This window comes from Struthio camelus, chromosome 5, assembly GCF_040807025.1.
Source record: "Struthio camelus isolate bStrCam1 chromosome 5, bStrCam1.hap1, whole genome shotgun sequence".
NCBI lineage: Eukaryota > Metazoa > Chordata > Aves > Struthioniformes > Struthionidae > Struthio > Struthio camelus.
In genome coordinates, this window is record NC_090946.1 from 40,306,532 (window position 1) to 40,318,954 (window position 12,423).

The 12,423-nt window shown below is 45.4% G+C and overlaps 1 protein-coding gene across 17 annotated transcripts in view; it reads left to right on the forward strand.

Moving 5' to 3' along the window:
- PHF21A (PHD finger protein 21A) overlaps positions 1-3,039 on the forward strand; it is a 133,471-nt gene extending 130,432 nt beyond the window's left edge. For all 17 annotated transcript variants that reach the window (XM_068945853.1, XM_068945861.1, XM_068945848.1 and 14 more), the window contains 2 exons: positions 181-284; positions 2,230-3,039. In XM_068945853.1, coding sequence (XP_068801954.1) covers positions 181-284; positions 2,230-2,484 — 359 coding nt within the window. In that variant the 3' untranslated portion in view covers positions 2,485-3,039. The remainder of the gene's footprint in view (positions 1-180; positions 285-2,229) is intronic.
- The last annotated feature ends 9,384 nt before the right edge of the window (positions 3,040-12,423 follow it).

A 12,423-nucleotide genomic window follows, 5' to 3' on the forward strand; every position in this document is an offset into this window, starting at 1 on the left:
CTTTTGTGATGCTTGTTTGTGCAGGTGAAATTGTGGGTGTGATTCACTGTGCAAGTTGTTGAGTTGACTTTCAACACAATTGTACCCTTTACATAAAGCAGATTAGAGCCTCTATCTACAGTGTGTAACAAGAACATTTTAAATATTATTCCTTGAGATGATTAATATTCTGTTTTGCAGCAAAAGAAGAGGAAAAACAGAAACTACTTAAATGGAGTTCAGATTTAAAACAGGAAAGAGAACAACTAGAGCAGAAGGTCAAACAGCTCAGCAATTCTATAACGGTGAGTATTGCCCTCCAAGTAACTTTGCACTTGTGTTCTGGTGCCAGAATACAGAAAAAAGAATGTGGAGTCCATGGACCAGACCTATCTTCCACTGGATTTACTGAGAATTGAATGAGCTGTTTCCTCTGCTTTTTTTAGGACCTTGGGGAGCAGGAATGAAATATAGGCAACATATACTTGCACTGGGTGACTTATACATGATGCATACTGGCTGTATAATGTAGACACACGATGACCTATAATGTCAGCAACCCACAGGATTAGTGTCTGCAGGCAGTAGAGAAAGTCAGATTGTCCAGTGGCTCACCTCAATGTGAATGGCTGAGCCTGTGTGCATAGTTGGAGTTACAGCCTGCATGTGCTTTCCAGCTGTTCCCAATACAAAAGTGACCATTTACTCACGATTGGCTCTCAGGGTCTTGACATCTTGCCTTGACAATCAGCACTTGGACGTGATGTGCATACTTCCACATTATATTATTAATTGGACCATGTCATACTTCTAACCTGAAGCTGTAGTTTCCACCTTAATTTATAACAACAATTGGAACATACATATTAATTTGTTGTTTTTTCTCACCTTAGTGTGCAAATCAGGCTCACGAGTTGTCAGTGTGGTTTTGAGCCCCTCAGCATAACCACAGAATTAAATATACTGAAATCTCTTATGTGGAGCTTCTGCAAGGGCACCTTTTGTAAGGCTGGATATATATTTAGATTTTTTTTTGGGGGGGGGGGGGGTGGAATACATAAGCACTTTTTGCTCTGCCTGTCTTTATCTCTTAGAAGAAAAGCAGGTGCCCCATGCTTAAAGACCTCTAAATGCTGACATTACAAATGAAAAGGCTGCTAGTAAAAAAGTGGTGACAGATACTTGTTAGCAGTTCTGAAGAAAGTCATCTTCTGTTTAGTAGTAGCTGGGCATAACCCGAGCAGCACTAGAGGACTAGCAATGCATCTTAGTAGTGTACACAGGCAGACACAAGCCTTTAACAAGAGAGATTGACAGTAGGTAAGGAGAATTGTTTATTTACTCTGGTCTGCTCATTGTTTATGCTTTCATTGGAACTGTCCAGAAAAGACACATTAAAAACAATTTTTGTGGTCTCTTTATGATGCCATGAGCTGCTTATGTGAAACCGACAGTATCTGGAGATGAGTGTAGATAAAAGATTTAAAAAAATGTAAGAAGGTTGCCATCTCCGTGTAGGAACCTGAATGCCATAGACATAGAATAGCTGCCACCTCCTCCAGTGTGAGAGTTTCAAATATAGATATCAGCAATTTTTCACCTTTGAAACATCATTTGCGGATTTTTTTTAAGTTATGTTATCCTGACTCGATTCTGATGAGCTAGCTAGGATATTGCGGCTTCTAAAGAGAAAAAAGTGGCCACAAAATAAGATTTTCAAGTGAAGAAGGACTTGTTTTTCTTTTGAAGCCCCCCTTTTATTTATTGAGAGGAGGAAGTGATTTTCCTGCTAAAACGTATGTGAAAGCAAAGGCTGTATTCCATTAGTGGCACGCACACACTGTCAGCAGTCAGCTGCAGCACGATGCCTGCGTTTGCAGATCTGAGCTAAAGAAATTTCAGCCGTGCAATCCTAATATAAAAATAATAAGAACAGATACTTGAAAGTTTTCCTTCAAAAGAAACACAAAAGGATGGAGCTGTCTTTGTTGATGTGCAGAACACCTCAGGATAAAGGGGGCCATAGCAGCTATGTACAGGCGATTTAATTCCTCAGCAAGCAAGTGTGAATTCTCCCAAAACACAGCTCTTAGACTTGATGTCTTTTAGGTTGAGAAAGTGAAATTATAGCTACAGTCTGTTCTGGGTGCTTGCATTTAGATCTGTGATCATCGTGTCCCTTCTCTTACCGTCTCTCCTTCATGTGAGGGCAAAGCTCGAACTTACTACTGCTTTTCTGGTTTGCTGCAGAAATGCATGGAAATGAAGAATACCATCCTTGCAAAACAGAAGGAGATGCACAGCTCCTTGGAGAAGGTAAAACAGCTGATCCGCCTCATCCAAGGCATCGACCTTTCAAAACCCATAAACTCTGAGGTCAATTCAGTAGCCATCTCCAATGGCATGGACTCCACTAACAATACTAATGCTGCCACCTCCACCTTAGCCCCCTCCCCTTCCCAGAGCTGCATGGTGAACTGTAACAAGGGCGATGAGACTAAATAACACAGTGAAGTAAGAAGGAGCCAAGGGAGGTGGCGGCGAGGAGGAGGAGCAAAATAACGAAACTCTAGAAAAGCAAAACCGGATTTCTTCTGGAAAGTGCAGAATTCTTTAGTTCTTTGGTTCCAGAGAGAGCGTGAAGATGCTTGTGCCAGGCGGCACCGGAGTTTGCCAATTGATCCTTCTTATTCTGTGTGTACATGCAAAGTTTGGATCATGTTACATGAATAGTGCCAGCTGGGGGTTCTTTGCCAGCACCATGCCAAGTGAAATAATATATTTACTCTCTCTATATTTTACACCAGTGTGTGCCTGCAGCAGCCTCCACAGCCACTATAGGTTTGTTTTATTTTTGTTTGGGGTGAGGAGCAGGGATGAGGGAGGAGAGCAGGTTTCAAATCCTTATTTGCAGAACAGTTTGTTTAGCTAGGGGAGAAAAAAAAAAAAAACAAGTCCAAAGAGCCTGTGGGCTTTTCCTGTTTCTAAACTCTCAGTACTATTAAACCAAAAAAACAGAAACATAAATTATCAAATCCCAGTGCCCAGAAGGGACAAGTCTATCAAATAAGCAGTATTTACTATTGTTTAGACAGGAGCTGTATAAAAGGAGTAGAGATGGACTTTTCACTGAGTAACCAGCACACGTGCAGGCTGAGGATCTACTGTCCCAACAGCTTGGGGTTAATCCTGTTTCTTCACATTAGACAAAAGAAATGCATTGCAGAATTGGTTTGGGTCCTCACGCTCCTCCAGAAAGCCTATGTTGGGAGTGGGAAAACAGAGGGCCGGAGTGGTCAGCTTGGAGTGTTGGATGGAGGTGTCCCACGAGAAAATGTGCATTGATTACTTGAAAATGAGGTTCCAACCCTTTTCTATATTTATAAACAACAAACGTATCCTGAACAAAGTAGCACATGACCCAGATGTGTGAACTGAACGGAGAAATGTCCTTTTCTTTCACTTCCTTTCTCTTTCTTTTGGTAACAAGAACTAAATAAGGAATAGAAAAGCTGTTTTTCAGGCTGACAGTCTAATTAAAGAGGTAGATGGGACCTTGCATGGTATAGATTAGAAGTAATAGTGTCAGTGAGATACAGTGAGTCTTTGTGAGTCCTTGTGTCATCGTTTTGGGCACTGTTTTTTTATGCAAGGGCAAAATCTTTGTATCTGGGGGAAAAAACAACTTTTTTAAATTAAAAAGGAAAATAAAAGATATTGAGGTCTTCCTAGTGTTACTTAAAATAAGATCAAGGTAAGAAACATTGTAAAAAATTACAAAAGTGCTATTTGTTTCCTAAACAAGTGATTTCTATTAAAAAGGTGTCAGAACTGGAGAAAATGCTGTGTACTTAGAATTTTTTAACACAGACTTTGCTTATTTATGATGACATTCTGCTGTGTTTGTGTTTTAAAATCTGATGGGACAGTTTCCATAGATTATACTGTACATGCTACTGGCTTCTCTAAACTGAATCAGATCCTACAGTGCTGGACCTCAGCCCCACCTGGAGGATCTGCCAGGCTTGTCTCTGCTGTTACCGCACCTCCCCTTTCTTTCCTGTGTTTGTAACCCAGAGAAAAGCATTAGCAGTATGCTTGTTTAAGGCTTTTATACTTTTGTAATATGGACTGATTAGAGCTTGGGAGTGAAAGACAGTGAGTTTGTTGGACTGAAATCACTTTCTGTTATGTCCTCTTATTTCAGAAGTTCATCTCTTTTATATCCTCTTTTATATTATTGTCCTTTTACTCTAGGTAGCAAAGCCGGCCGGCCCTGTGCTTCCCATTATAGTGGGCATCATCTCAGTTTAGAGTGCTGATCCAGATCACTTACAGTTGTTTCCCAGAGCTGCCTAGTTTCTCTACTGCATATCAATATTTGGGCGAGCCCTGCTGCCCTTGGAATACTGGCAAAATTCCCTTTACTCCCAGTGGGAGCGGAGCTGGGCTGCTACACCTCCTTCCAGTTGGAGGCCCAGGGCACGTGCCGGCTAGCGAGGCAGACTTGCTCAGCTGATGTTCCTAGTGGAAGAGTGAAAAGCTTTGCGTTTCCAGGATGCGTTTGCGAGGAAGAAGTGAATAGTCCAGACAATACGTAGCCTGAGAGAGGCTCTTTGCTGCCGCAGCTAAGTAGCTTCTGAGGGATTTTTGGAGTTGTTTCCTTTCTTCTCTTTAGGTTGCCCTTCTGTCCTTTAAAGTCCTTTCTTCCTTGTATAGAAGTGAGTGTGCACTGTTTTCAGTGTGGAGCTCAGAACCGATGCCCTGAGTACTTAGGCTTGGGAAAGCGATTCCTATGTGCACTTCTCAAGCTAAACCTGTGATAACCTGGACTCCGGTCTTAGTTGTTTGAGTTCTGTTCTGGAACTAGTAGAGCTGCAAGGATAAGTTAGCAGAAGTGGCAGCTGGGCAAATGACATCAAAACTGATCAAAGACAAAATTTCCTTGCATCAACCCAGTTAGCGGTGGAAGTTGTTACCACAGGGCATCACTGGGCCTACAACCCGCAGCATTTAAACATAGGACTATGTATTTGAAGTGATGAAGTGAAATAACAAACTGAATATGAGCCTTCTTGCTTTAGACTATAAGCCAGCAGCTAACTGCCAGACACTCAGGAGAAATTCCTTTCTGGCCAGGTTATTCTCTACTTGGTCACTCAGGCAATTCCTGCATCTTCTTCTGAAGCATCTAGTACGTTCCTTGTAAGAGATGGGGTCCTGCAATAGTTGCACTGAGTCTTAGTCTTTCTCATGTTCTTATCTCTAGTGTTATTTTCTCAGCTCTCCTGGAAGCACTGCATTATTTTGGCGTAGCAAACTATGTCTGACGGCTGACAGTCCTCCTGTTTTCTTTGCCAATTCAAGGGTGGATGGAAGTGAAATTCAGTGGTAGCCACATTTAAATTTGAATGCAGTTAACCAGCCAGGAGTTGTTAAAGCAGCCATTACTGCTTTTCCAAAGCATCTGCTCCTCTCTAGAATCGCCAGTAGGTGAGTGTAGACTTACGTCTCCCTTTTGTTACGGTGTTTGTATTACAGACTATAAAAGGACACCTTTTGTTAATCATTACCTGGCAGAGAAATGATCTTAACTTAGACTTTTGATGCTGCTAGGTAGTCTTCTGTCCCTGATCCTTTATGGACACTTCCCCTACTGGCTCCGCAGCATCAGTCAATAGGCAAGGAGCATTCCCAGGGCTGTGCTGACACTGGCAATGATGCTGCTACATAGACACAAGTAAATTGGGGCCATTTCTGCCCGATTAGAAACAATGGAGTGGAAGGGGAATTGGCTAAATGGAGAAGAAAATGTTTTTTTTTTCTAGTTGCTAGTAAGAGGTTCCAATCAAGGAATAAATTTAAACTATTTGACAGCTTTTAAGCTCAAGCCTGTACTAAGGTCTGCTGGGGTTCCTTTTTTCCTCATATAATATTTCAGGTAGACTGAGTTAGTTTTAAAACTTCTGCTCTTTGGGAAGCTACCATAATGGCTAACATTTTGTATTTCCAAGCCACCATAAATATATTAACTAATTCTTACGTTATTGCTTGTCGTTGGTGGGAAATAAGTGACTTTTAAATCTCTGTTATAAAGAAGGAGAAGATGAGAGTACAGAGGAAGGCTCATATCAGAGATGTTCCTGGCCCTCAGCCCAGTGCTGAGGGCCTTAAGTCGCCCTGCTGCTTTGACTGCTCAGCAGTAGAGTAAGAGTTGCAGAAGAAGTTTTTCCCTTCTCCTTGCAATCTGTTCCTAAAACAGCTGGAAAGGTGGGGTGTGATCAAAGTGTGAGAGTGAGCATGTGACCTGGCTAGAACAATTAGTATTATCATTAGTATTATTATTATCTTTGTTTAGTGCAAGCTGTACAAAACATGGTAAAGGCAATACTTCTAGGGGTTGCTGGTAGGCAGGGTGAGCAGAATGGATGATTCTTTGAGGACATCGCTAGCCAGGAGCTATCATGGTGGTAGGATAAACTAATGGTGTGCATGCACAAAACAAGATTTTTATCCTTTGTTGCAAACAAGTTTCTCTTCCTGGGGTTGTGAACTAAAATCTGCTGACCTAGGAATTAAAGAGGTGATAATTTTATGGCAGATCTGTTAGCTTTGTCGTTGATTAGGAAGAACAATATTGTATTTTATCCTTCTCAAGTGATCAGGCTTCAGAAAGCAAATTGGAATTCCAGCTGTCTAGAAATGTGAACACTAATTCTGACCTCCTCGGCTTCAAGTTGTCCTTTCCTGTGAACTGTGGCAGAGACAGCCCTTGAGAGCAGCATAATCAGTATTTAGGAAGACCCTGAGTGAAGTCTCCCTCTTAGTCCCACCAAGCTGTGGCAGTCCACAATGCAGGGAGTAAACTCTGACATTTCCTTCTAATGTGGATACAGTGAAAAATATTTGTAAGTTTGTAGTGCACATATTTCTCTTTCCTTTCTTTTCCCAGCTGGGTTGCACCATGCTCTCTTTGCTTTTGAAGCACTAATGATGAATATGTATTTTTTAATGAAACCTGTTTTTAAAAAAATCACATTCAGATGTCAAACCAAAACTGACTCTCTTACTGAGGCCCTCCCTGGTACCATCAGCTGTTCAGATAACCACGGAAACAATGATATTACACTTCCTGGTGGACCGTGCTCCCTTGGGCAGAATTGGCTGTGTCTTGTCGCAACTGTTTTGACCCTTCTTCACCTCCATTTGTCCTCCTTTGGGATTCTGAAGATCTAGGGCAAGTTCAACCTTGCTGGGTTACTGCAGAGAATTTTCTGACAAAGACAGAGAAATTCTTCAGAAGAGTCAGGAACCCGGAGAAAGAGGAAGATGTTTTGTCATGCTAATGATTTGGTATTTAGGCTTGCCTGGTCAACAAACTACCTCAGCAAAGGCCATTCCCAAGCACTCTCTGGATTCTGTAGTTTCTGTCATTTAGAAGGCAAAACGTCTCTGAAGAACGCTTGCAACAGCTAGCTAGGTGCTGGTCTCTAAACGCATGCGAGTGAGCCTTACAGCAACATGTTATTCTGGATCCTTGTTTTCCATGATCAGACCTGGATCAGGGAATGCCCTAAGAATCACATGGGATCAGGAAAACACAAGAGCTGCAGACAGCTTGTCTCCAGGTTATTGCTGTCTTACTCAGATTCTTCCTTAAGCCTCAGACCTGTTTGTAACACCTACAAAATGGAATGTAATAGTTGAAAAATGTGACTCTTATTATCCCCGTCCTTTAGCTCCCATTTTTCCCATGTTTATCTTTTATCTGGGACAAGAACTTTCTGCATCATTGTGTCTTGTATAGGCTGAGCACATAGTTGAAACTTGCCAATAAAGAAAATTATTTATACCATGCACTGGTAAGCTTGGTAATTACAGACCCATAATAAGACAAACTTCTCTCCTGGAGAAGTTTAATTTAAGATGTGGGCTTGTTTTGGAAAACCAAGACCTTACCTGTGTGAGGGCTTGTCTGTATCTCTTATCAGTATTACGAAACCATATGAGTATTGAACTGAAAGCAAGCTAGCAGAGAGCTGTGCTAATTGCTGTCCTGTGCAAGTCGCTGGACTTCTTTATCGGCTGAGATCAGACCGAGGCTTCTCCTCTCCCTGTGCCAAAGGTGGGGGCTGCAGGGACAGAGGACAAGATGGGAAGCCTCTTCATAAAAAGTAAGGGCAGTGAGAAAGGGTGTAGGCCTGGAGACAGAAGAAAGGAAGAGAGGAAAAAGGAGAAGCAAAAGAAAGGAAGGTTACATGGGGTGAAGGAGCGCAGAGAGAAGAAACGGAAACAGATGAGAAGGAGGGAAAGTAAGGGTAGGAAAAATCCAGGAGGAGCAAATGAGGAATCAGTATCTGAGGAGAAATCTCTGCAGTCACAGGGTTTGAAAATTCAGTGGAAAGACTGGGACAGAAAGACTCTTTATTCTAGCTTGATTTTCTGACTTGCTCTGTGTTCCAAAAGGACAAAGTGTGGTAAGAGAAAAGAGCTTCTTGGTTGTGCATGGGGAAGGAAGCAGGCACCAAATCTTCTCTGGCTCTGCTTCTACTGCCCCAGTCATCCCATCCTGACCAGAGTCTTGTTTGGCTTCTCTGCTACAATGTGGGATGAGGTAGATCAAGCAAACCTTGGGGCAGCTGGAGCCTGTCTGCTCTAATCTGGCAGATTAATTTTCTCCCTAGCTAGAAAGAGTCCATGGAGCAGCCAAAGATTCAGCTCTGCCAGTGTGGTAACCGCTTCCTAGTTTGAGTGTCCTCAACCTAGTCGAAACCAGTGTCAGCTTGCAGGTGCCCTGGATCTTGTGTGAGCAGAGGAGACGGTGCCTGGCAGGACCTGTGAGTCAGGTGCTTCTTAACTCTCTCTTGAGCTGTCTGTGTGAGGTTCCTGCTCTCTGGGCCGTCACGTGTGGCAGCTCCGCGGCAAAAGCTGTTTGTGCAGCAATGTTTCTTGTTTCCTTAGGATCTGGTTTCTTTTAGGGACGCTGTAAGGAGGCAGTTCACCCTAGACCGCTCCGCTAGACAGGGGCTTATAAGCTTAATGTGACCCTTCAGGAGCTGAGCTTGGAGAGCCATGCTGAGGGCCTGCACCAAGGCAAAATTAAGCAGCAGCCCATGGGGGAACCTTCTGGGAGACCTGCACTCACAGACCCAGCCTGTAAGTAGGGTAACAAGCTCTGTGTTTCTCTTCTTCACTCTCTAATACCCAAGCTGGTGTCAAATGTTTCAAATAGAGAAACCCAGCCCAGGCCAGAACTAAAAAGGAAAAACTACTTAAGGCCTGTTTACTATTAGTGTCAAGAGTGCCTGGGTAACTCAAAAGCTTTAAAAGCTCAGCTCTTTCTAGAGCAGAGAGGTGGCATGGAAAGGTGCCAGGGAAGCCAGTTAGCAGCGCGGACGATCAGTCTGCTGCGTTCAGCAGAGTTCTCACCATGTAGGGAATTAGCAACTTTTTTCTTTTTCCTGAGTTTACAATAGAGGAATGTAGAACTCTGCCCTTTTGTCCCCTGCCACCTTTTAACTATGTTGTTGCTTCTGAGCTTTGAGAAAGCCCTGTAAGTAACCAGAATGGCCTTGTGGGTTTAGTTTAGGCAGGAAAGTGAAGCAGCGACTTGGGCAGGTTCACTGGTTGGCCCTGGCCAGCGCCTAGGGGAGGTGTTCAGTGGTCACCCTTGATTTTGGGTCTTCAGCACTGCGGGCTGGTACTGCTGCAGCACAGGGAATAGGCTGTGCCACGGGGCTCTCCTTGCTTGCGGTCCAGCTGTAGACCTCAAATGAGACATACCAAAATTGAGGGGGGGGAGGGGATGTACTTATTTAAAAAGGAAAGAAAGAATCCCCTCCGTGCCTCACTTACTTTCCCCTCCATAAAGCAGGTCATGGCAACTCTTAAGAGCTCTAGGAGGTGTTTCTCATGGGAACAGGCACTGTTGAAGGAATAGGTACAGTAGCACTCAGTGCTGAAGGCACCAGGTGGCTGCGTGTTTCTGCTTGTTCTAGGCTCGTGTAATTTCTAATCATAGTTTCATACGTTTCTTTAATTATCATTGGCATCAAAACAGTGATTGACACTAAAGCCAGGAGCCCTGTCTTACACGTCAGCGCTTGCTTCCAGAACGTGCTTTGTCTCTGAGTGACTCCCAACGCCATAGGTGACAGGCAGCCAGGGCTCCCTAAGGAGGGTTTTTACAGCCACATCAACCCCTTAGGCTCAGCTGTTCTCCCTGGCTGAGCACAGCAGCCCCATGCAACCAGAACCAGCAGGCCGTCACACCCCCACAAGCTGCTTTACTCCAGTTACGGCTTCAGGGACCCCCCCTTGCCCCGCAGTGGGTGTCGTTGCCACAGACTAGTTGTCGGAGGGGCCTTGGCCTTCTGTAATCGTCCCGCAGAGGCAAGGCACAGGAGTGCTATTGCAAACTACGCTAAGCAGGGACTAAGGGGCAGGGGGCTAGTGCCAACCTGCTTAGCCTCCCACGTAGGCTTTCCCAGCGAGGTAACTCACGCACAATGGAAGGAAACCTCTTGGCTGTGTCAGCAGCAGTAAAGGCCTTGGCGCAGGGAAACGCGCGTCGGTGAACTGCAGCTTGCCTGGGAGGGGCCGGCGCAGCAGGGAGCAGCTTTTGGAGCGTAGTTTGTCTTTTGGGGGCTGACTAACTCTGCTCACCAAACACCCACCTTGTCTTCCGCAGCCTAGGGCAGGCAGGGCAGCGAAGGGAGTGCTGCTTCTGTAGGGCAGCCTTGACCGCTGTGTCACGTTCCTGTGACTCACCATCTCAGTAGACTTGCTGATAAGGCCACCACTGCCCCCCACCAAATATGTCACCTAGAGACCAAGCTGTAAAATGCAAGTCCTGGCTTGGGGGGGGAGGTCAAACCATGAGCTAGCGCTGAAAGGCACTGCGCGTCTTAGCCCCCTTCACTCCCCGGCCTGCCGGAGTTTCTCCAAATGCTTTTTGTTAACAGCCCCCAGCTCTGATCCTTGGGGCTCCAGCTGCTGCCACTATCCTGCTCGCCCAGGACCTGGCATACCTCTGCTTCCAGGTGGCGGGAGAAGGGGGGGACCAGGGGCTCCCTGCCGCCCCCCCCCCCTCCCCCCGGCAGCCCTCGACTTCTAAGCAGAAAACCAGGAAAACAGCTGGGCCTCGTGGATCATTAACTCCTGTACTGGGAGAGCGGCTCCCACGCTGGGCTCCCTGGGGTGGAAGAAAATGTTTTTCTTGGCCCTAGTGCATGTGAGCGCGTGAGCGAGCAGGCAGCAGTGCAATCCCCATGCGCAGTCGCTGGCCCCATGCTGCGAGGGGATGGTAGCGGGTTTTGTCTGTAGTCAGGCTCTGCAGCTGGTCGTGAGGTACCTCGTCGTGCCCCGGCGCCAGCCCGCGGCTGCCAGCCAGCCTCCTGCCTCTTTGACGTTTGCGCCAGACGGACTCGGTGTCTCGTGTGCTGCCCGCCGGGTCCCCGAGACTTCCCATAGCGTTGCAGGCCTTGGTGTAAAATGCCCTTTTTTGAATGGTACCACTTTGTTTTCACAGAATCACGTACTGAGAAAACTGACTCGTGAGCTGGTTTGGGTTTTTTAAATATCTCTATTTTTTTTAGCCTGATGCTCATAGTGATCTGCAGTCTCTTTGCTGCCTTCACGTCCCTTGTGGTTTCAGTTTTGGTACAAATGTGTTTAGATTTTAGCAAATTAAAGTTGGGGGGAGGGGGATACAGAGCATCTGATCAATTTGTATTTATTTATTTTAACATTTTACTAAATAAAACACAATAAAAGCTCTCGTCTCCTTAGCTGTATTTCCCAGGAGGGGACAGCTCATGCCCCAAACTGCCTGGGGCCCTGGGGGCAGCTGGTCTGCTGAAGGGCAGGCTGCCGCCATGCTGAGCGCAGCTCGAAGCGGGGCTTGGCGGAGGCGTATTGCCTGCCGAAGGGAACGGCGCCAGCCCTCGGAGGGATCTCAAAGTGCAGCTCTGCAAAATGGCTGCAGCATACTCTGACTCAAGGCTTTTTTCTTGGCAGGCAGAAGGGTGCTGCGTTTAGCAGAAGTGAATTTTAGCTCTATAAAAGGGGCTGTGCTTGGTTGAGAAAAATCACCTCAGGCTCTAATCTATGGTTCCCTCCAGCTACTACTGTCCAGTAGAGGGCACAGAGACTAAAACCTCACTCATTTACTCCGAGGTCTATAAATGAGTTCACGTTGTATGCACATTTGGGACTAAGGAATGCCTAAACTAGGAAGGCTTAGCTGAAAATGATGCCACCCAGTCCTTCTGCCCTAGGCATAGCAGTGCACCTTCTCACAGGTCCCAAAGCAGCATCAGCTACAGAGCCAGTGTTTCTCCAGCCACCTATCCATCAAAGAAATGTCCAAAAGAGCCCCCATCTTCCCAGCATTACTATACTAATGTGTTTCTAGCAGAGAGCAGGCTTAAGAGCGACAGGTAA